This window comes from Dasypus novemcinctus, chromosome 1 (genome assembly GCF_030445035.2).
Source record: "Dasypus novemcinctus isolate mDasNov1 chromosome 1, mDasNov1.1.hap2, whole genome shotgun sequence".
In the NCBI taxonomy this organism is placed as follows: domain Eukaryota; kingdom Metazoa; phylum Chordata; class Mammalia; order Cingulata; family Dasypodidae; genus Dasypus; species Dasypus novemcinctus.
Genome location: NC_080673.1, coordinates 156,268,332 through 156,292,645, shown reverse-complemented (window position 1 = coordinate 156,292,645; position 24,314 = coordinate 156,268,332). Strand labels below are relative to the sequence as shown.

At 41.6% G+C, this 24,314-nt stretch overlaps 1 protein-coding gene across 2 annotated transcripts in view; it reads left to right on the top strand.

Annotated features, from left to right (window-relative positions):
• The first annotated feature begins 2,279 nt into the window (after window positions 1–2,279).
• CWH43 (cell wall biogenesis 43 C-terminal homolog) overlaps window positions 2,280–24,314 on the top strand; it is a 90,863-nt gene continuing 68,828 nt past the window's right edge. The window contains exons 1-4 of one of the 2 annotated variants that reach the window (XM_004469778.4): window positions 2,280–2,505; window positions 4,307–4,498; window positions 19,934–20,054; window positions 20,435–20,589. In XM_004469778.4, coding sequence (XP_004469835.1) covers window positions 2,463–2,505; window positions 4,307–4,498; window positions 19,934–20,054; window positions 20,435–20,589 — 511 coding nt within the window. In that variant the 5' untranslated portion in view covers window positions 2,280–2,462. Of the gene's footprint in view, window positions 2,506–4,306; window positions 4,499–5,260; window positions 5,321–19,933; window positions 20,055–20,434; window positions 20,590–24,314 lie in introns of those variants that run through there. The other variant, XM_023592078.2, reaches the window with a different exon arrangement.

Here is a 24,314-nt window from a genome sequence, read left to right as displayed (position 1 = left end):
ATGAATCTTACTTCTTTTATCTAAACATTCAATTTTCAGCTTACTTGTTAAGTTTATTTCTCAGAGACTTAAACCCTTCAGATTGTTCTTATGCCAGTTGAGCTATGAAACCTGGCATGTATGTGGTCAACTCCTGCTATTCAGTTCTTTGGGCCTGACTTGAACAAGTAACAATGAGAATGATGGACCAGCCCGAAAGCAATGAGCATCTTCAAGTGCAAGCGAAACAATTCCATTAGTCTGCCCCAATACCTACATCCTGAAGCAGAGTATACATCTTCCCAAAGCCCTTAAGATTGATGAATGAACAAAAACAAGGGGGTGGGGGAATGTATATGCTGACTAAAGCAGATTTATTGTTAATGTAGTTATCTTAGGTTAACTGAATAATTTGTAACATTGATATAAAAATAATTTAAAAATCATCTAGTAGCAGATGTGGCTCAAGCGGCAGAGTGCCTGTCTTCCACATGGGAGGTCCTAGATTTGGTCCCAATGCTTCCTAATAAAACGTAAGAAATGTAGCAGTTTGATATGGTTATGAATTCCAAAACTAGATACTGGATTATGTTTGTAATCTGGTCTGTACCTGGGTGTGACTGAGTTATGATTGGGACTTTGATTGGGCCACATCATTAGGGCATTGAGTTCCCACCTGTTGGTGGGTGAGGACTTACAGATAAAAGGCATGGCAAAGGACAGAGTTGAGGGTGTTTTGATGTTAGAGTTTTGATGCTAGAGTTTGATGCTGAAGCCTTAAGCTGGAGCCCTGGGAAGTAAGCACACAGAGGAAAGAGAAGCAAGCCCTAGGAAGAGAGGAACCCTGAACCCAGGAAGGAGCAAGCCCTGGGAAGAGAGGAACCCTCAACCCAGAGAGAATCAAGACCCTGGAAGGGAGGAACCTAGGAAGCCTGAACTCTCACAAAGGTCAGCAGCCATTTTGCTCCAACATGTGAAAATAGACTTTGGTGATGGAAATAACTTATGCTTTATGGCCTGGTATCTGTAAACTCCCACCCTAAATAAATATCCTTTGAAAAAAACCAACCAATTTCTGATATTTTGCATCAGCACCCCTTTGGCTGATTAATTCAACAAATAACAAGCAAACAAATGAAAAAACAACTCTGGGAACACAGATTCCCACACGCAAGGTACAGGTTTGAATTCCAGTCCTGGTATGTAAAAAAAAAAAAAAAAAGAAAAGAAAAACCAATTGACTGTAAATGAAATTGTTTATTTCTGGACTCTTAGTTCTATGCCATTGTTTTATCCGCCTATATTTGTAACAAAGAGTATTAGTAAGTAATTAAGTTATTTGGGACTCTTTCCTCAAAACTGCTATGGAATTATATTAGCCATTGCTTTTAAGTGATTCTAATACTTGTTAAACACTACCACCATTTAATTCCGGGGCAAACTTTCCAGAAGTGATAAACGAACTCTACTAAAAAGTAAAGCAATTTAAAATACATTGCTTTGAGAAGGTTCTGAAAAGAATGTCAAGATATCCTGGGGTTTGAAAGTTGAGAAAAATCAGTTCAGTTCCTTCGCTACTATAAAAACATCTTCCATCTTCTCCTTAAGGATGGGTACTCTCAAATATTCATGGTGCTGGGAGGGCAGGTTCCATTCGCATCAGTTGTTTTCTCTCCCCTGACCACAGAAAATCCTGCCGTCTATTTAAAACCAGTCAGGTAGGACTCGCCCTGGACCGCAGGCCTCGGGAGGTCTGGCTTGGCCTTAGCACCGCGCCGTCGGGTAATGCACCCAAATGTGTTAGGTGCTGGAAGCGCCAGGTCAGGTATTGCCAGCTTTCTCCCTCATCTCGAGCTACGCAATCAGCGTCTCCAACCCTTCCCCTCCGTCCTCTCGCTGCAACGCCCCCCGCCGTGGGCCTCGTTTCAAGGAGGACACCGGTGGGCCACCTGTCCAGAGTTGTAATTGTTTCCACCCTTCTGGCAGTAGTAACGTTCCGTCACCGAGGATGCTCAGGGAGCCGCCCGGGCCACGTTCTTGCTCGACGATGAAGACCGAGGTCCCTAAGTCCTCAGGCCGGGACGCCTGTCCCTGCAGCCTCCGGTCGCGCCGGGGAAGAAGCAGGCGCCGGGATGCGGTTGGGCTCGGGCAGAAGCAGCGCTGCGAAGGCGCGCGGGGCCCGCGACGCTGGAGGCGGAGGGAGGCGCCCAGGGCGGCGCCCAGGCGGCCAAGCCTGAAGTGGGTGTGCTGGGAAGGGGGTGTGCTGGGAAGGGGGCGGGTGGCCACGGACTGCAGCCGCGCCTCTGCTCCGCACACGAGCCGGCAGGCGGCGGACTGCACGTACCGCTGCGCAGAGATCCCGCGGCTGCCGGGGAGGACGAGGCTGCGGGCGGCGGGACAGGCTCCAAGGCAGGGGCGCGCGGCCGGCGCGGCGGAGTTGGCCCGCGCTGTTTTCCTGGAGGGCGCCCCTCCACGCCGCGGCCATGCTCTCCCTGTGGAGAGAAGTCGTCCTGGAGACCCTCCTGGGTAAGTTGAGGCCGCCCGCGCCGAGGTCGCGGGTTCGGTGGTGCTCTCGCCCGGCCGCGCGCCTTGGCTCCTGGCGGGTTTTGCTGAGCGTTGGTAAAGCGCGCTCTGTGCCCAGAAGGCAGATGCTTATCGTCCCCTGGGAATCGAAGGGAGTGAAAAAGAGAGAAGACCTAGATTTAAGTCCCGAAGCGGAGGATTCGGCGAGGCGCCCGCGGGAGTCGAGGCCTCCCGAGCTCGCGCGCCGCTCAGGGGCTGCCCCCAAGGGGCGCGAACTCTCTCTTGTCCGCCTTGAACCGACTCGGCCCGTATCGCCCCTGAATCCCCACACCCGCGACCTTTAAGTTAAACTTAATAAAATTCAGTCGTGAACTTTAACTTTTTCAAGGAAAAGGGCACCTGTTTCCCCCGGGGACGGTAGGGGAGCACGGGCGGTAGCCGGGACAGGGGGCGGCTGTGGTACGCAGAGGCACTAGGCGGCAAGCATCGGAGTCGAGAAGCATCATTTGCCTATTTAGCAGCTTTGCAAAAAGTTCCAAGGACAGTTATTAATTGTAATCCTGTCGAAGTGTTAAGATGAAAACTATAGTTCCAGACGAACGCTTGAGAGGTTGCGAGAGCCCCACGGTTCACTGTGAAACAGGCGTCTGTCTGGCCGGTAGAGCCGCTTCTCTTGGAACGCGTGATGCTCAGCGGGGCCCTGGGCTCCTTCTCTTTTTTCCGACTCAGTCGGTGTATCATACATAAGTAGGGCTGTGAAAAGCGATTAAGCTTAATGAGTACCTAGGGTGTTAGGCACGTCATGTTTTTGATCTCCTTTAATCCGCTTAACCACTTTGGGAGGTGGTTAAAAGTCCCATTTTTGCTGAGAAGTCACTTGAGAGAAAGTTTACCAAACGCAGTGGGTGCTGCGCTTGGAACCAGGCTGCCCGGGTCTAAGTCCCTTCTGCCATTTGGCACGTGCGTGACCTTAGACAATTACGGACCATTCTGAGTCTCAGGGTTTTTGTTTTGTTTTGTTATTTGCATTTGTCAGAGGGGAGTAAAGTAGTATCAGCCTTCTGGGGATGTGAGGGCTGAGAGAGAGAGCCCCTGAGAAACACGTAATGCAGAGCCTGGCACATGGTAAGTGCCCATTCATATTAATTATCATTATTGCACAAGGTTACACGGTCAGTAATTAGCAGAGGTGAAACTGACTTCAAATCTGGATGTTCCAGTAGATGCACTGCCTCCTGGGGGTTGGGTTTAACAGCCTATTCTCAAGAAAAAGATTGCTGCCGAAACAAAGTGGCTTTGGATGTAGTCTGGGGTAGGAGGACAGAGTCCTGCTGTCTGTTGCTCTTTTTGATTTTCATGGTTTATCTCGTTAGATAGGGCTCAATTTATATAAAGAAAAAATTAATGAAAATATTTTCATTTAATTTATTCAGTAACTTAGTCACTCTGTAGTTGACAGAGCTCTTTTTACACACGTTGTGTCTTGTTGAATACTAACAATTACCCTTTGAGGCAGGTAGGTACTTATTAGTCCTGGGTGACATTCTCCCATGGTCCAAATGAAGAGGCTTTAATAAAGGGACTATCTACAGGGTTATGGATAAGGTTAAAAGAACAAACAGCAGCAGGAAGCCATTCTCAATCTGGGCCCGACAAGCAACGGGGAGGATTAGGTTACCGGAACCCAGTTAAGGCAGGAGTTGGAAGGAGAGCAGCCAGCACAAGCAGTCATAGTGGAGGCTCACGGCTACTGTGTGAAATAAAGCCAAAATGACATTCTCTCTCTTTAAAAAAATTTTTTTAGGGTATGTCTCTTGGTCTCTCTACCATGGCCTGGGACCTATGATCTATTATTTTCCTCTGCAAACGCTAGAACTCACTGGGCTTGAAGGTTTTGGTATAGCCTTTCTTTCTCCAGCATTCCTAACAATTGCTCCTGTCTGGAGACTGGCCAACAAGAAGTGGATGCTAACTCTGCTGCGGATAATTACTGTTGGTAAGATTTTGAAGTGTTTCTTTAAGATATTTTTTTCTGTTAAAAACCAAGTGAAATTATGTAAACTGTCCTTTGAAAGTTAAATGCTTGAATAGAAGTCAAAGGTTTATCTTCTGGAAGATGAGATCAAGAGTCAACCGTTTTTAAGTTTCTGACTCTTCTGCCAGATTGGAAAAGCCTAAAAATCACTGAAATGAGGAGAGGGAAGATACCTTGGAGAATTGGTCAACTCTTGAACATATTGTGTTTCTTTATTAAAATTTTATCATGGGAACATATAAAAATATGTTACCTTAAATTTGCCCTTTTACCCATTTTTAAGTGTATAAAAACTCAGTGGTATACATTATGTTCACAATATTGTGCTACCACCACTACCATCTATTACTAAGCCTTTTTCATTCTCCAAACAGATTCTCTTTGTCCATTAAGCAGTAACTCCTCATCCCCCCTTCCTCTGTACCAAGTAACTCTAATCTACTTTCTGTCTATGAATTTGCTTATCCTAGATATTTCATATAAGTGGAATCATATAATATTTGTCCTTTTGTATCTGGCTTCTTTCCCTTAGCATAGTGTTTCTAAGGTTCATCCATATTGTAGCATGTATTAGAACTATATTCCTTTTTTTAAAAGAATTTTTATTTATTTATTTCCTCATCTGTCTATTTGCTGTTTTTGCTCATTGTCTGCTCATTGTTCTTGCTTGTTTTTTTTTGGTTGTTGTTGTTGCTCACTGTGCATCTTTTTGTTTCTTCTTAGGAAACACTAGGAACTGAACCAGGACCTCTCTTGTGGGAGGCGGGTGCCCAACTGCTTGAGGTACATCTGCTCCCTGCTTGTTTTGTTTGTGCTCGCTGTCTGTTCATTGTTTCCTTGCTATCTTGCTCACTGTTTTTTTGCTTGGTATCTGCTCGTTGTCTGCTCATTGTTTGCCTGTCTTCTTTAGGAAACACTGGGATCTGAACCCAGGACTTCTCACATGGGAGGTGGATGCCCAGTTGCCTGAGTCACATCTACTCCCCCACTACATTCTTTTTATGGCTGAATAAAATTTCATTGCATGTATATACCACATTTTGCTTATACATTTATCTGTTGATGGGCATTTGGGTTGTTTCTTCTTTTTGGCTATTGTAAAGAATGATACTATGAATCTTGGTGCACAATTACTTCTTTGAGTCCTTGTTCTCAGTTTTTTTTTGGGATATACACCTAGGAGTGGAATTGCTGGTCATATAGTATTTCTACGTTTAACTTTTGAAGAGACTTCCAAACCATTTATAGCAGTTCTACCCTTTCAAATTCCCACCAGCAATGTAAAAGGATTCCAGTTTCTCCACATCCTTGCCAATGCTTCTTATTTTCTGTTTTTATTTTCTTGTTTAAACAATAGTCAAACTAATGGGTATGAAATGGTATCTCATTGTGGTTTTGATTTTCATCTCCCTAATGGTAATGATATTGAGCAACTTTTCATGAGGTTACTGGAATTTGTATATCTTTTTTTTTAATCCCCCCTTCCTTGTGGCTTTTTGCATGCTGTCTGCTCTCTGTGTCCATTTGCTGTGCGTTCTTCTGTGTCTGTATTTTTATTTATTTCCCATGCCCCTTGCGGCTTGTTTGCTATCTGTTCTCTGTGTCTGTTCACTGTATGCTCTTCTCCTTTTTTGCTTATCTCCCTTTTTTTCTTTTTTTGGTTGCGTCACCTTGCTGAGTTGACTCTTCATAGTGCTTGCAGGCCAGGCAACTCTCCACAGCATGCAGGCGAGCCTGCCTTCACAAGGAGGCCCCGGGACATGAACCCAGGCCTCCCATATGGTAGACGGGAGCCCAGCTGATTGAGCCACAGCCTGTATATCTTTTCTGGGGAAATGTCTATTAAAGTTCCTTGTCCATTTATTAATTGGGTTGTGTATATTTTTGTTGTGAGTTGAGTTTTTAATATATTTTTAATTAAATCTATCTCAGATATATTCTTTTTTTTTTTGAAGATTTATTGATTTATTCCCCCTCCCCCCCATTTTCTGTTCTCTGTGTCCATTCACTGTGTGTTCTTCCGTGTCCGCTTGTATTCTCATCAGACGGCACTGCTGATCTGTGTCTCTTTTTGTTGCATCATATTGCTGCATCAGCTCTCTGTGTGTGTGGCACTGCTCCTGGGCAGGCTGTGGTTTTGCATGGGGTGGCTCTTCTTGTGCAGGGGCCACTCCTTGCATGGGGAGCACCCTTACATGGGGGCATCCCTGTGTGGGCTGGCATTCCTTGTGTGCAGCAGCACTGCGTGTGGTCCAGGTCACCAACCAGGAAGCCCTGGGTATTGAACCCTTGGGCCTCCTATATGGTAGATGAATGCTCTATCTCTTGAGCCATGTCCACTTCCCTCAGATATATTCTTGGGAACTATTTTCTCCCATTCTGTAAATGATCTTTTCAGTTTCTTGATAATGTCCTTTGATGCACAAAAGTTTAAATTTTGATGAAGTCTAATTTATCTGTTATTTTTTCTTTTGTTGCTCATGTTTTTGGTGTCATATCTGAAAATTCATTGCCAAATCCAAGATTATAAAGATTTCCCCTATGTTTTCGTCTAAGAGTTTTGTGATTTTTGCTCTTATATTGAGTCCTTGATCTATTTTGAGTTAAATTTTGTATATGGTGTGAGTTAGGGGCCAACTTCATTCTTTTGCATGTGGAAATCCAGTTCTCCCAGCACCATTTGTTAAAGAGACTTTTCTTTCCCCATTGAATGGACTTGTCACTCTGTCAAAAATCAGTGGCCATAGGACAACCAGCAAGATGGTGGCAGAGTAAGGAGCTGCAATAGTCAGCTTGCACTACAGGGCAGTTAGTAAACACCCAGAGCTATCTAAAGCACCTGTTTGGGGTATCCAGGAGACCAGAAGAGCATCCTGTGGCATCCTTGAAAGAATGGAGGAGGAGACTGCCCATCTGCAGAGAAGATTCTTAAATAGAGCATTCCATTTCCTGGAGGTTGGTGCCCATCCTTCCCTGGCAGCACAGACTGCCGCGGGAGCTATTCCTCACTCGAATTGGAAGCTCCACTTCCCAAAAATGGGGGAGGAAGAGATGATTGGGCACCAACTTCAGCTACTGATTAGTAAATTAGGCAGGCTAAAGTATAATCCTAGGAACTGCTCTAGTTTGAACCTGTCCAAGTCAGAAAGGGGCCAGTAGCTGCCATTTTAACTCCACTCCTGGCATGAGGGAAAGCAGGATGGACAGAAAATCACAGTGATGGTAGAGACTGGCTTCTTTCCATCCAGGTCAGATTGCAGCTCCAGCATAAACCCCAGCCCCACCCCCAACAGGAAGGAAGCTGGGGGGACCTGCGTCAGCCCCTTTGGGAAAATACAGGCCATGCTGTGGAGGCTGGTGATCATCCTGTTCTGGCAGAGCTGCCTCAGGAGCTATTCTGTGACTGGAATTGGAATCTCCATTTCCCAAAATCGGGTGGAGGAGACAGTGGGCCACCAATTTCAGCCGATTAGTATATTTGGCTGGCTAAATTGTAACCCTAAGAATAGCTAAAGGTTGAACCTGTTCAAGACAGAAAGAGGCCAGTAGCTGCCATTTTGACTGTACCCCCAACATGAGGGGAAGCTGGATTGACTGAAAATCACAGTAATGGTAGGGACTGGCTTCTTTCACCCAGATCGGCCTGCAGCCCTAGCCTAGGGTTCAGCCTCACCTCAGGCAGGGAGAATGCTGGCAGGCCCTGCACCAACCTCTCCAGATAACTGCAGGTACTTTCAGTTGGCACAGATTGAAGAGTTGGGAGTCTACTGCAGTCATTTTGGACCTGCAAGGCATAGATTACTGCCCATACCTGCAAATCCTTCCCTGTCCTAGGCACAGGAGAAAGGGGCTTGAAGCTACATCAGTCTCTCCGGGAAACTATAGTCTAGGCCTGCATGACTTGCATTGTTACACACACCTGTGGCTCTGTCCCTACCCCTGGCAAATGAGAAAGTATAGAAGAAGCTTCATGGGTCCCTGGGGCAACGAGGGCAGCTTGAACCTTCACAGCTTACATAAACCAACTACATCCTTGGCTCCTACTTCAGAAACAGCAAGGGAGAAAGGGCAAAAACGTCCCATACTAAAGAGAAAAACTGCACTCAGAGTAAATGCATCTAGTAAGCCAGATGCCAAGATACCAACAAAAAGTTACAATCTGCATCAAGAAAGAGGAAGATATGGCCCAGTTAAAGGAACAGGCTAAGCCTCCAGATGACATAAAGGAGTTGACACAATCATAGATGTTCAAACAAATCTCCTTAATAAATTCAACTGAGATGGCTAAAGAGATTAAAGATATTAAGAAGGTATTGGAGAAGCACAAAGAAGAATTCGAAAGCATACATAGAAAATAGCAGATTTTATGGAACTGAAAGGTGCAATAAATGAAATTAAAAATACATTAGAGTCACATAACAGCAGATTTGAGGAGGCAGAAGAAAGAATTGGTGAACTTGAAAAAATGGCCTCAGAAAGTGAACATACAGAAGAACAGATGGAGAAAAGAATGGAAAAAATTGAATAAGGTCTCAGGGAACTAAACAACAGCAAGAGAACTGTAATCATATATGTCATGGGTGTCCCAGAAGGAGAAGAGAAGGGAAAAGGGGCAGAAGGAATATTTGAAGAAATAATGGTAGAAAATTTCCCAACCCTATTGAAGGACATGGATATTTATGTCCGAGAAGCACAACATACTCCCATCTGAATAAATCCAAATAAACCAGTTCTCAGACACATACTAATCAGAATGTCAAATACCAAAGACAAAGAGATAATTCTAAGAGCAGCAAGAGAAAAGCAATGCATAACATACAAGGGATACCCAGTAAGATTAAGTGCTGATTTCTCATCAGAAACTATGGAGGCAAGAAGACACAGGTATGATATATTTAAGATACTGCAAGAGAAATCTTCCAGCCAAGAATCTTACATCTGGCAAGACTGTCTTTCAAAAAAGAGGGAGAATTTAGAATATTCACAGATAAACAGAAAATGAGAGAATTTGTAACCAAAAGACTGGCTTTGCAGAAAATACTAAAGGGTGTGCTACAGCCTGAAAAGAAAAGACAGAGGAGAGAGGCTTGAAAGAGAGTTTAGAAATGAAGATTCTATCAGTAAAAGTAACTAAAAGTGTCAAGAGAGTGGTGAAAGTAAAATAGGACAGATAAAAACAAAATATTTAGGAATAAACTTAATCAACAATGTAAAGCACTTGTCTTCAGTAAACTACAACTCATTATTAAAAGAAATTAAGATGTAAATAATTGGAAGAACATTCCATGCTCACTGATCGGAAGACTAAATATCATTAAGATGTCAGTTCTACTCAAATTGATATACAGACTCAGTACAATCCTGATAAAAATTCCACCAGCATTTAAAAAATAAATGGAAAGCATGATTATCAAATTTATTTGGAAGGGTAAGGGGTCCTGAATAGCCAGAAACATTGTAAAAAGGAAAAGCAAAGTTGGAAGCCTCTCACTTCCAGACTTTAAATCATATTACCTAGCTGCAGTGGTAAAAACAGCATGGTACTGGCATGAAGACAGACACATATACCAGTGGAACCAAACTGATGTTTCAGAAACAGACCCTCCCATTTCTGGTCATGTGATTTTTGACAATCCTGTCAAACCCACCCAGCTCAGGTAGAACAGTCCATTCGACAAATGGTGCTGAGAGAACTGGATATTCATAGCCAAAAGAAAGAAGGAGGATCTCTATCTCTCCTTATAAAAAAAATTAACTCAAAATGGATCAAAGACCTAAATATAGAAGCAAGAACAGTAAAGGTTCTAGAAGAAAATGTAGGAAAATATCTTCAAGATCTGGTGCTAGATAGTAGATTTTTAAAGGTGATAAGAAGACGGCTGAGAAGGACTACTGATGCTTAATTACATAGTTTTAATTAACTTTAAAGTGTGGATATGTATAGAGTTGATAGTAACACATTATAGTGAGTAACAGCTCGTTCTTAAATGGGAATGTGGCTTGAAAGGGTAGTCTAGGGATGTAAATATCAATTGAAAGAAAACTAAAGAATAATCTAGGGACTGAAATACATAGTGAATCCAGAGGTGGATAAGAATTGTGATTGATGGTACAGATGCAAGAATGTCTTTCTGTGATCTCGAGCAGATATAAGTCACTATTGCAGGGTAGTTGGAATGTGGAGATGCATGAGGAAAAACACAACTGGAATGACCTGTGGACTGTGGTTAACAGCAATTCTGTAATATTCATGCATCTATGCCAAAGATGTACTGTGTTGATAATGGAGTAGTATTAAAAAAATGTGCCAAATGTGCACTATGGACCATGGTTGGTGGTAATTGTCTGATGATATTATCTCATAATCTGTAACAAATGTTCCACCATGGTATGGTGTGTTGATGGAGTGTTGTATGGGAATTCTACACATGTGAATGATTGTTTTATAAGTTCAAAACTTTTGTAATAAAAATATATTTAATGACAATTCTCATCCACCTTTTGCTTTACTGTGCTGTTCAGTTCCTAGATTATTCTCTAGCATTCTGTCATTGGCATTTCCATCCCTAGACTACCATTTCCAGCCACATCCCCATTTACAAACTAGCTGATACTATTTGTTACCATCCACTCTACACATTTCCATGCTTTTACATTAAAGCTAATTAAAACTTCTACATACATTAAACATCAGTAGTTCATCTCAGTTCTCCTGTATATATTATGCATGCTTGCTTTGTAAGTCCACAACTTTTACTATACACTTATTGTTTATGTATGTTCATATATAAATGATATAATAATAGGGTGGGTTGGGGGAAAATACTTTGGTTAGTAATAATAGTTTGACAATGCTCTTTAATCATTAGTTAAAAATGTATAGCAACAATGCAAGGTATTGGTGGTAGGGTGAGTTATGAGAGTCCTGTATGATGCTATGTATGTTTTGTAAGTTCACAACTATTACTATACACATATTGTTTATATATGTTTATATGTGAGTGATATACTTCAATAAAGTAAAAAAAATAGGGTGGGTTGGAGGAAAAATATGCAAAATGTAAGATTTGGATTATAGTTAGTAATAAGATTTTGATGATATTCTTCTATAATTTGTAACAAATGTCTCACAACAATGCATGATGTTGGTTGGTGGATTGATGAATGGGATGCTTGTATGATATCATGCATGTTTGTTTTGTAAGTTCACAACTTTTACTGCACACTTATTGTTTATGTATGTTCATGTATGAATGATGTAAAAAATAATAGGGTAATGTGGCAGTTTGAGATTATTTATGAATTCCGAAGAGAGAGATGATGTTCGTAAACTTGCATGTTCCTCTGGGAGTGATAACTCATAGATTCAGCTGAGACATTTGATTAAATTATGTTAAGATTAGGACTTAGATTCAACCATGTCATTAGAGTGCAATTTAGCGAGGAGTCCCAGCCCCTTTGGTGGGCTGATAAAACAGACTCTCACACAGAAATAGAGACACAGAGAAGAACATAGAGGAATAAAGATAGCTCATTAGACATGGCAAAGGCCCCAGAAGAAGAGAGATGAGCTGATAGTCTACAGCTGACCTTATGAAGAGAACAGAGCAGCTGAGCCCAGAAAGAGATGAGCCCCAGGGAGAGAGACAAGCCTTATGCCAGTCTATAACTGAGATCAGAAGAAGCTGGTCCTTCCTTCCTTAAGACGAAGGAGGAAGGCTGAACCCTGGTAGTCATCACCCTCCATCTTGCTTCAACACATGGCCAATGACTGTGGGTGAGAAAGTACCTCTTATGGTACCTTGAGTTGGAATCTTTAGGGCCTTGTGACTCTAAGCTTCTGCCGAAATAAATAGCCTTTTAAAAGCCAACGGATTTCTGGTACTTTGCATCAGCATCCCTTTGGTTGACTAATACAGGTGGGTTGGGCGAAAAAAGCAACAAATGTAAGATACTTTGGTTGGTAGTAATATTTTGAGGATGCCTTTTCATCATTTGTTAACAATGTTTCACAATAATGCAAGGTATTGATGGTGGGATGTGGTATGAGAGCCCTGTATGATGATATGTATGTTTGTTTTGTAAGTTCACAACTTTTGCTATACACTTATTGTTTATGTATGTTTATGAATGAGTGATATACTTAAATACATTTTTTAAAGAAAAAAAAACCAATTGGCCATTGATATTTGAGTTTATTCCTTTTTTTAGGTATCAGGGCCTGGGATTGAACCCAGGACCTTGCATGTGGAAGGCTGGCACTCAATCACTGAGTCACATTGGCTCCTCTAAGCTTGTTTGTTTGTTTTGTTTGTTTGTTTTTAGGAGGCACCAGGGACTGAACCGGGGACCTCCCATGTGGGAAGCAGGTGCTCAACTGCTTGAGCCTCATCTGCTCCCTTGGGTTTATTTCTGAACTTTCAATTCTATTCCATTGATCTGTATGTAGAACGTTATGCCAGTGCATTCTTCTTTTTAACTATGACAGAAAACTCAAAATCTATTAAAAATTGTTAGCTAATACTGCACAAAATAGACAAAAATTCTGCAATACAAATACCACAAAGTGTTAACAAACTAGATGAAACAATGAACTAGGAAAAATACTTTCAACTCTTATTCCAAAGGCTAATTTTCTAATATGTATAGAGTTTCTACAAATCATTATTTAAAAAGACCAACAACCTAATTAGAAAAGAAGGTAAAGGAAATAGTTCACTGAAAAGGAAATCCAACTTGTTCTTAAAAATATAAGAAGATGTATAACAATACAAATTACATACACATACATACATATATAGAATTTTTAATATAAGATTTGCAAAAAAACATCTGATAATACTGTGTGGTAGTTTGAGACTTTTATGGACCCCAGAAAAGACCATTTCCTTAGAGCTAATCCATTTCTGTGGGTGTGAACCTATTCTAGGTAGGACCTTTTGATTAGATTAGTCCAGTTAAGGGTCTTTGATGAGACTACTTCAGTAAAGCAGGACGTAGTTTGGGTCTTAATCCTCTTACCAGAGTCCTTTATAAACAGGATGGAGAGAAAGACAGAGAAGAGATACAGGAGCTTGGAGAGGAACCACAGAAGCTGAGAGAGAAAGCCACAGATGGAGCAGCCCGAAGCTGAAAGCAATGGAACTGGAAGACAAGGCAGAGACTGGCAGATGCCACCATGTGCCCTCTTATTGGTGGCTGGTCTTTGGGGAGCATGCATCACCTGATGATGTCTTGATTTGGACACTTTTCTCAGCTTCAGAACTGAGCTTATAAGTTAATAAATCCCCATTGTAAAAGCCAATCCTTTTCTGGTATATTGCTTTTGTCAGCTTTTAGCAAACTAAAACTCTTTGTTGTGGAAGTGGGAAACAAGTACTCTTGCACTGTTGATGGAAATGTAAATTGGCAAACTTCTATGGAGGGTAATTTAGAAGTATTTGCCAAAATTACAAATATACATCTCCTTTAACCCAGCAATTCCACTTCTAGGAATACATATTACAGATGACTCACATATGTGTGAAGTGATAAAAATACAAGATTATTTAACTATTGCAGTAATATCTCTATCTATCTATCTATCTATCTATCTATCTATCTATCTATCTATCTATCTATCTATCTATCTATCTTAGTAACAAGATTGGAAATAACCAAAATGTCAACAATAAGAGATGGGTTAAGTAAATTATGATTATGAAATTTGGTGTAGCAGTTTGATATTGTTTATGAATTTTAAAAAAAGGATATTTGATTATGTTTGTAAACTGGTCTGTTCCTCTGGGCATGATAACCTTTGATTGATTTAAATTCAAATGCTTTACATTTACTTGATTATATCAAGGTTAGGACTTTGATTTGACCACGTCATTAGGTTGTGCAAAGTTGACTCCCCACCCTCTTGGTGGACTATATAAATGGATGCTCAATCAAGAACACGGAAGTAAATATACAGAGAAGCAGATACATGGGAAAAGAGGAAGAGAGCTCCATAGACATTGAAGAGGATCCTGTGGCCCTGGGTAGAGAGGTGAACCATTTGCCTGATAGTTTATAGCTGACATTATGAAGAACCCTGAGCAGTTGAACTTGGAAAGAAGCCAGCCCTCCAGCTTACAGCTGAGATTGGAAAGAGCTGGGACCATGGAACCTTATGAGAGAGGAAGGCTGAATCCTTGCAAACATCACCTGCTATCTTGCTTCAACATGTGTCTACAGACTTTGGGTGCAGAAGTACCACCTATGGTACCTTGAGCTGGACTTTTTAGGGCCTTGTAACTGTAAACTTTTACCTCAAATAAATTTCCTACTGAGTTCTGGTGCTTTGCCTCAGCACCCCTTTAATACTAAAGAATACTGTGTAGCTATAGAAAAGAATAAAACATTATTTATGTAATGAAATGAAATGTTCTTCAAAATACATTAAGTGAACCAAGGAAGTACTAAACAGTGTGTATAGAATACTAACATTTGTGTAAAAAAGGTTGGATGAAAATATATTTAATATTTGAACGTGCGTTAAATATCTCTCAAAGGATTTTAAAAAACTGATGGCATTAGATACTTTCAGGGTGGAGAAAATAGAGACAGGTATAGAAGGGGGACTTTGCATTGTATACCTTTTTTGTTCATTTTTGAATATTTCAATATATTACATTGCCAAAATGAAAATAAAATATTTTAAAATGTACACTTATTATCAGAAAGAATTGAATTTTAAAAAATATTAATAAATATTTGGGAGAAAAATTGGTAGTAAAAAAGTAAGAAGGTAAAGGTCATAGAGAAAAGGTTTAACAAACAAAACCACCAGAATCCAATCTTTTTGAACCTGTGGCTGAAAACTGGACTTTTTGCCCTTCTGCTGTGACTTCTTCTCTGAGATGTTTTCCATATGGTCTTTGTTTTTGAACCATGACATATATTTCCTTTGTCTGGAAACAATTTTTTTTTTTTTTACTTTTTTTCAGATATGGTGACAGGTATCACTATGAGATTGCCTTCGGCTTTTCTGTGAGCCAGTTCTCAACATAGGCAGAATAGGGTATACGCAGTGATTTCTGTGGTTACCCACAATAGTGTAGATCTCTTGTTTTTGAAAGTCTGGACTCAGAGAAGATCACTGAAAAGTACCCCCTTTACTAAGCTGGTGTCCATAAGAATCAAAAGACATGCCAAATGATCATGAAATTTTTACCTCCAGAAATATTAGAAATGAAGCATTCTACCCTGAACTGAGTTTATAGTAACTGAGTTCAATTCCCATTGGCTTACAGAGTCATTATGAAAGTTATTGTGCCCTGAGTGTTGCAGGTTTCATTTTCTCTCTCTTTTTTTTTAATAGGAGGTACTGGGGATGAACCCAGGACCTTGTACATGGGAAGCAGGTGCTCAGCCACTAAGCTACACCTGCTCCCCTGATTAGCTTTTTTTTTTTTTTAAAGATTTATTTTTTATTTATTTCTCTCCCCTTCCCTGCTCTCCCCCCCCCCCCCCAGTTGTCTGCTCTCTGTGTCCATTCGCTGTGTGTTCTTCTATGCCCGCTTGTATTCTTGTCTTGGAATCTCTGTCTCTTTATTGCGTCATCTTGCTGCATCAGCTCTCTGTGTGTGCACTGCACCATTCCTGAGCAGGTTGCACTTTTTTCGCATGGGGCGGCTCTCCTAACGGGTGCACTCCTTGTGTGTGGGGCTCCCCTATGCAGGAGACACCCCTGCATGGCGCGGTACTCCTTGCACGCATCAGCACTGCGCATGGGCCAGCTCATCACATGGGTCAGGAGGCCCTGGGTTTGAACCTTGGACCTCCCATGCGGTAGACAGATGCCCTATCCATTGGGCCAAATCAATTTCCCTATGATTGGCTTTTATGGAAATGATTATACCAGTGACTAAGCTCCATCACCTTTGCTCAGTGCTGCCTGTGCTGGTCTTACCTACAGAGCCAGACTGAGCAGTTGCTGAGTCAGCTTTTCATTATTCACATCCAGTTCTGGCCCAGCAACTTCTGGTGGCTTTAGTTTGCCAAAGGGCTGCCAATGCAAAGTACCTGAAATCTGTTGGCTTTTATAATGGGGATTTATCTGGGGTAAAAGCTTACAGTTCCAAGGCTGTGAAAAGTCCAACTCAAGGCACCAAAAGATGTTTCTCACTAAGTCAGCTGCCATGTGTTGAAGCAAGATGGTGGGCAATCTCTGCCTAGGTCTCTGCCTTCCCCTCCAGTCTTCCTCTCTCAGGCTCAGCTGCTCCACTTTCTTCCCCATTTCAGCTGCAAGCTGGCATAGGGTTTGTCTCATTATGGGCCTTCTGTATCAGTTGGCTCTTCTGCTCTTTTCCCAAGTTCAGCTGTAAGCTATCAGGCATTTGAAGGGTTGGTCTCCTCTTGAGTTGCTCTGTGGGCCCAGCCTCTTGGGGACTTTGTGTTTAAGCAATCCTCTATCTCACGTTGCAGAATCAAATATGATAATTTCTTTTTTCCCCTCTCTGTCTGTCTGTGTCCATTTATATTAGACCCAGCAAGGGAGTAGAGACTTAACCTGAGTCATGCCTCACTGACATAATCCAATCGAAAGCCCTAAAGCAATCTCATCTAATAATCTAATCAACGGCATCTCAACAGAATTCAGTGCAATCAAAGTGTATCACATCCAGAGAAATAGATTCATTTACAAACATAATCTGTTTTTGAGATTCATAAGATAATCTCTAACAGCCACAGGTGGCTGTATGGGATGTGATATAAAAAAGTTTGGGGTGTTTATGGCATTTGATTGGGACTTTGATTCACCATTCACCTCCTTTCTCCATGAGGAGCTGTCACCTTGAACAAAAATAGAATTATGTTTGGGAAAGTGAAGTAAGTGGAAAAGAGGACTGAGGGTTTAAGGTGAAGAGGCCAGTAATTGCCAAATACTCTTCCCTGTAACCATTGAGCTTTGTTGATGCTAGACAGAGGCTGACACAATCCCTTCAGATGCTTCTTAAGGATATTTTACAGTTTTGTCTTAAAGAGCCTTAAGATATTCTTACATTTCTACAGAGAAGGTCTGAGAACTTCATGCTGTCTCACATCTGGCACCTCAGATAGCTTAGGTGAATTACTACCTCCTATCAATTTAGGTTATTTTTAATTTTTATATTTTTTAATTTATTTCTCTCCCCTCCCCTTCCCCCCCCCCCCCCCCCGTTGTCTGTTCTCTGTGTCCATTTGCTATGTGTTCTTCTGTGTCAGCTTGCATTATCCGGGGGAACTGGGAAACTGCGTCTCTTTTTAGTTGCATCATCTTGCTGCGTAAGCTCTCCATGTGTGCGGCGCCACTCGTGGGCGGGCTGCACTTTTTTCATGTGAGGTGACTTTCCTGGCAGGGTGCATTCCTTGCACGTGGGGCACTCCTATGCAGGGACGCCCCTGCGTGGCACAGCACTCTTTGCACGCAGCAGCACTGCATGTGGGCCAGTTTACTACACAGGTCAGGAGGCCCTGGGGATTTTTTTTTTTTAAGATTTATTTTATTTCTCTCCCCTCCTCCCCCCCCCCCCCCCCCCCCGCCACCCCAGTTGACTGTTCTTTTTGTCCACTTCTATTGTTGTCAGCGACACGGGAATCTGTGTTTCTTTTCGTTGCACCATCTTGCTGCGTCAACTCTCCATGTGTGCGGCACCATTCCTGGGCAGGCTGCACCTTCTTTCTCGCCGGGCGGCTCTCCTTACGGGGCGCACTCCTTGCGCGTGGGGCCCCCCTACACGGGGGGGCACCCCTGCGTGCCACTGCACTCCTTGTGTGCATCAGCACTGTGCGTGGGCCAGCTCCACACGGGTCAAGGAGGCCCGGGGTTTGAACTGTGAGCCTCCCATGTGGTAGACAGATGCCCTAACCACTGGGCCAAGTCCGCTTCCCGGGCCCTGGGGATTGAACCCTGGACCCTCCGTATGGTAGGTGGATGCTCTTATCAGTTGAGCCGTGTTTGCTTCCCAATTTAAGTTATTTTTAACCTTAAAGATTTTGATACACCAGAATGACTATTTTAAGACTATAGCAAGCTTTGAAGAGGATGTGGAGAAATTGGAACCCTCATACATTGCTAGCAAGACCATAGTATGGTGTAGCCACTTTAGAAAACACTTTGGCAGTTTCTAAAAAGATTAAACATGGAGCCACCATATGACCTAGAAATCTCACTCCTAAGTATAAACCCAAGAGAATTGAAAACATTACTGACAGAAAAACTTTGTACATGCTCATAACAGCATTCATAGTAGCCCCAAAGTGGAAACAACCCAAATGTCTCTCAGCAAAAGTGGTATATCCAGGGAATATTATTAACCAACCATAGAAAGGAATGGAGTACTGATAAATGCTACAACATGGATAAACCCTGAAAATATTATGCTAAGTGAAAGAAGTCTGGCACAAAAGGCTCTCTATTAATTCGTATCAGAGAGGTCATGTAGTATTTTGCCCTTCAGTGCCTGGCTTGCTTCACTCAACATAAGGTCTTCAAGATTTATCCACATTATCCCATGTGTTAGTACTGTATTCCTTCTTACAACGGAGTAGTATTCCATTGTATGTTATACCACATTTTGTTTATCCATTCATCTGTTGATGGGCACTTGAGGGCAGTGGCCAAGGCAGTTGCTGAAAGCAGGGAGAGGGAAAAAGAGGTGTGATATTGGGGCATTTTTGAAACTTGGAGTTGTCCTCAATGATGTTGCAGGGACAGATGCAGGACATTATATATCCTGCCATAACCCCCTGAATGGACTAGGAGAGAGTGTAAACTACAATGTAAACTATAATCTATGCTGTGTAGCAGTGCTCCAAAATGTACTCATCAAATGCAATGAATGTACCACACTAATGAAAGAAGTTGATGTGGGAGGAGTGTGGGGTGTGGGGAGGGGGGTATATGGGAAGCTCTTATATTTTTTAATGTAACATTTTGTGTGATCTATGTATCTTTTAAAAAAGATAAATAAATGTAAAAAAAATGGCTTTCTATTATATGATTCCATTTATATGAAATGCTCAGAATAGGCAAATCCATAGAGAAAGTAGATTAGTGATTGCCAGGGGCTGGGGGAGGGAGAGAGAAATGAGGAGCAAGTGCTAATGAATATGGAGTTTCTTTTTTGGATGATGGAGAATCTGGAATTATCATGTGGTGATAGTTGCATGACTTTTTGAATATATAAAAACCACTGAATTGTACACTTTAACATGATGAATTTTATGAATTATGCCTCCTTAAAACATAATTATAGTTGCCTCTATTTTTCCTGAGTATAAAGGTGATACTAGACAAAACAGTTATCAAATGCAGATAACTGAGTACTAAGAGTTGCCAGTTCACTATTGCCAGTAACTCTTAGCTCTCCTTAAATTTGTTTGTAGGCAGCATAGCCTCCTTCCAGGCTCCAAGTGCCAAACTTCGCCTGATGGTCCTTGCACTTGGTGTTTCTTCCTCGCTGATAGTGCAAGCTGTGACTTGGTGGTCAGGAAGCGGTTTGCAGAGGTATGGTTTTTATCTTTTGCACCTATCAACAAGCAAGCATGGTCATTCACCAAAGGGAAACTTGGGAAGCAAGTGTTCCATATTACAGTTTTTATCTTCATTATTTACCTTCCATATGGCCTCATAGTCTCCTTTTTTAATTTCCTTTTTTCACAAAACTAGGATGTGAATACTTGCCATCAATCTCAATAATATTTGAGAATTAAAGCATTATAACAAATTGTCTATATAAAGAACTATTTAAAGCCTGAGACATGAACAATATTGCAAGTTATCAGGAAGGCTATTTTTGACACTCATTCTATGAAACTGAAATTATTGATGGATATAGTACAATGATTCCACATGAAAAGTCTTTAAAAATACTTCTGCACTTACAGGTATCACAGAATCTGGGGATTCATTTTAGGACAGATTCTTCTTCTTGTTCTCCGCATATGGTACACTTCACTAAACCCAATCTGGAGTTATCAGATGTCCAACACAGTGATACTGACATTAAGTACCATAGCCACACTTGATCGCATTTACACTGGTAAGTATATGCCCAGTTGATTTACAGATTTCTTTTGTCTTGCCTAATTTACTTTTCCTATCCGAATGGAGACATCTTGAAGAGAAAAACCATGAAAATATTTTTTTGACTCTCCATTTCAACTTTTTACCCCTCTGAAATAGTAACTGGAGCAGCCAGTGGGCTACTTGTTGTTTGAGCAGAAGGCACTTTTTCCTTGCCACTACTGACAGAAGGCAAAAATAAAAGAACCATGTCTGGCTTATAACACCAAGGCAGTAGGATAGGAACCAGGTCTCATACTTAGTTTTGTCTTGCTCCTCCTTCCCTCTGGACTGGACTTTCCAGGATGGGCGCATCCACCTGACAACTTCTATGCCACACCTTTATATCTCCAACACTGTGGAATGTTATCACAGCTAGGGCTGTGGGAACTACTTAGTCTGAAGATATATAAGCTCCAAATCTGAAACCTAAAGAAAATCTTGTGAATTCACACCACCTTTCACCTGGATTTGACTCTCTCTGAGATAGACACTTACCCAACTTTGATGTTTATGTCATACACTAACTTGAGACCCTTCTAAAAAGAAGGAAGAAATGAAACTGGGTTCTAATTGACTTGATCCTGGCATTTTGTGTAACTCAGTGAGTCACTAACTGTTCTTTTGTAAACTCAAGAAGAACCTCAAAAATTAATGGAAGTTTAGAGGATATTGGCTCACCGTGAAAGAAGGACAACTCCTCTCTCTCCCCACTTTTGGCATGAAATGGGTAGTGAGTATAGGGAGAAATTATGCAAGTAAGTTGGTCATTAGCATTAATATTAATTAGAACATTTATAATGTGGTCTAGTCCCTAATTGGTGTTTTTGTATTTTATAAAACACATCTAGCGGTAGAAACTTAGGTGTCAAATTTCACAGGTACAGCCAGATAAGGATCTGAACTTAAGGGTATTGTTTTCATTGCCTGATGACTTTCCTTCTTTCTTGCCTCTGTTTTAAATTTATCTGACCCAGTTGCTGACTTTGGTCTCTTCCTCTGTTTCTGTCCTGCACCCCTATTTACAAACCTCAGACCCCTCACCAGCTTCCCCAGGATATCCGATCAGTTTTATGTAGGGGACAGCCACCACAGAACACAGGATTTTACTTAGCAAATGCACTTTAAGTACCTCTCTTCTCCAAAGTCGCTGCTTAGCCCCTAGACCCCTAGCTTCCCTTTCATTTCTGCTTCTCCTTCCTCCGACTCCATTATGAGCAGAATAGATTTCTTCTTTTTATTTTGTGAAACAGCATGGCCAGCTAGACAGGCAGGCCCTAAGACTTCCTTCTGTCCCACAGGGGCCTTCTTACTGTTGCAAAGCATCTGTCCAACAGGCTCTTTGTCTCTACAAACAAATTTTCCTACTGGCATTTTCTCCGCGTGGTTATATTTTTCTATGTAAAGTCTTTGCTGCTATGAATTGTGACCTCTTAGTTAAACAGCATGTGTGGTTAACTGCAGAGGTGCTGGAGCCAGGCCCTAAGCTCAAATCCCAATTTCTCTTATTAGCTGTGTGATCATGGAAGAAGTTAGTTAAACTCCCTAGGACTCATTTTCCTAATCTTTAAAATGGAATTAGTAATAAAGCCTACTTTATAACGCTGTTTTGGAGATTAAATGAGTTAGTGAAAAGGACTCAGAACAGGTTGGGCATAGTAACTGCTTAATAAATAGACCATTATTATTCTGGATAGAGAGAGGTATAGATGAGAGCCCTTTTTATTTTGGGGGAAGTAGCTTGGTTGTGATGGTTAAGTTCATGTGTCATTTTAGCCAGACTATGTGTCCAGTTGTTTGGCCAAGTAAGTGCTGACCTGGTTGTTACTGTGAGGATGTTTCATGAATTAAATTATCAAGTTGATTGCATCTGTGGCTGATTACATCTATAATCAACTGAGGTGATTGCCTTCAACAATGAGAGTAGTTTCATCCAATCAGCTGAAGGCTTTAAAAGGAGCAGTGACGATTTCAGCAGTCAGAAGAGAGAATGTTCATCTCTACTTCAGCCAGTAAGCTTCCCTTGGGGAATTCATTGAAAACCTTCATTGGAGTTCTTAGCTTGCGGCCTGGCCTACAAAATTTGGACTTGCCCTGTAACCTGACCACCACCCATTAGGAAAGAGCCCCAACTCCTTTGAATAGATTAATCATGTTTCACCAGATGAAACTTCAATGGAATGCTGTGAGGTTTTTGGCTTGTAAGACACTTCTAATTATTCTTGTGCCCTACCTCCAACACCCCTGTTTTCTTCCAGACCTTTAAAAGGCTGAAGTCTCCAAAAGGTGAGGTACAAAGTGTGACCCATGAAGAGGTGTGCTATATTTCAAAAGAACTGCATGATTTTACCAATTTATATAGACAGAAATCAGGGAAATATGTGGGGGAATGGATATTAAGGGTGTGGGATAATGGTGGAAGGAATATAAAGTTGCATTGGGATGAATTTATTGCTATGGCCCAACAAAGAGATTCTGAATTCGGTGTTATAGTTTGAGGGCTTAGAAAGAACTCTAACAGTTTGTTCGGGTGATTGGCTGAAGCATGGACCAAAAGTCTGACTGACATCACCTGAAGTAGAGATGCCAGAACAGCCATGATATAATGTAGATGAGAGGATCCAAAGGATTAGAGAGATTGGAATGTTAGAATGGATTTATCATGTAAGAACTGCCTGCCCACCCCAGGAATGTCCAGAGGACACATTTTTCACCAGGACTGTGAAGAATAAATTTGTGAGACCAACTCCATCATCTCTAAAGAGTTTTGAGGTTGTTCTTCTCTGTAGGCCAGATATTACCGTGGGAATTGCTGTCACTGAACTTGGATCCTTAAACACAATGAGAATGATCAGATCCTGAGTTGGCAAAAGCCAAATGGCAGCACTTAATCACCAAAGACAAGGTGGACATGGTTATCACAATGGAAAGCACATTTGAAGCAGTAATTAAAATAGTCTGACTCTGAGAGAGTGACATTGGCTAGTAGATCTTGGGGTACCTAGATGTAAAATGGATGGGCATTCTACTAAATTCCTTGATCTGTATAAGCAGAAGAGTTCTAGTTCAATGAACAAAATCTGACTTGAATTACAAAAACAGAGAGTCATGGCCCCTTAATTCCCATACTTGGGACAGTTTACAGACCTAGAACCCTTTGAATGAAGGAAAGGCCAGGTTCCCTTAGGGAAAGACAGTGCTACATGGCCAAAAATTTGTATGTTTCTCTTCCTCTCAGCCTTCCTCAAAGGGACCTATGGTCTTTTACTAGGGTAACTGAGCATTGGGGAAAAGGAAATGATCGGGTGTTTAGGTGATTATTAGACACTGGCTCAGAAATGACATTAATTCCAGTAGACCAAAAATATCACAGTGGTCCAACAGTCAGAGCAGGGGCTTATGGACTTTAGGTGATCAATGGAATTTTAACTTAAGACTGTCTCAGAGTGGGTCCCCAGACCCATTCTATCATTATTCCCCCAATTCTGGAATGCATAATTGGAGTAGATATACTCAGCAACTGGCAGAATTCCCACATTGGTTCCCTGACTTATGGAATGGGGACTATTGGTAGGAAAGGCCAAGTGGCAGCCACTAGAACTGCCCTTACCCAGCAAAATAGTAAATCAAAAGCAATGCTGCTTTCCTGGAAGGTTGCAGAGATTAGTACCACTATCGAGGACTTGAAGGATGGAGGCATGG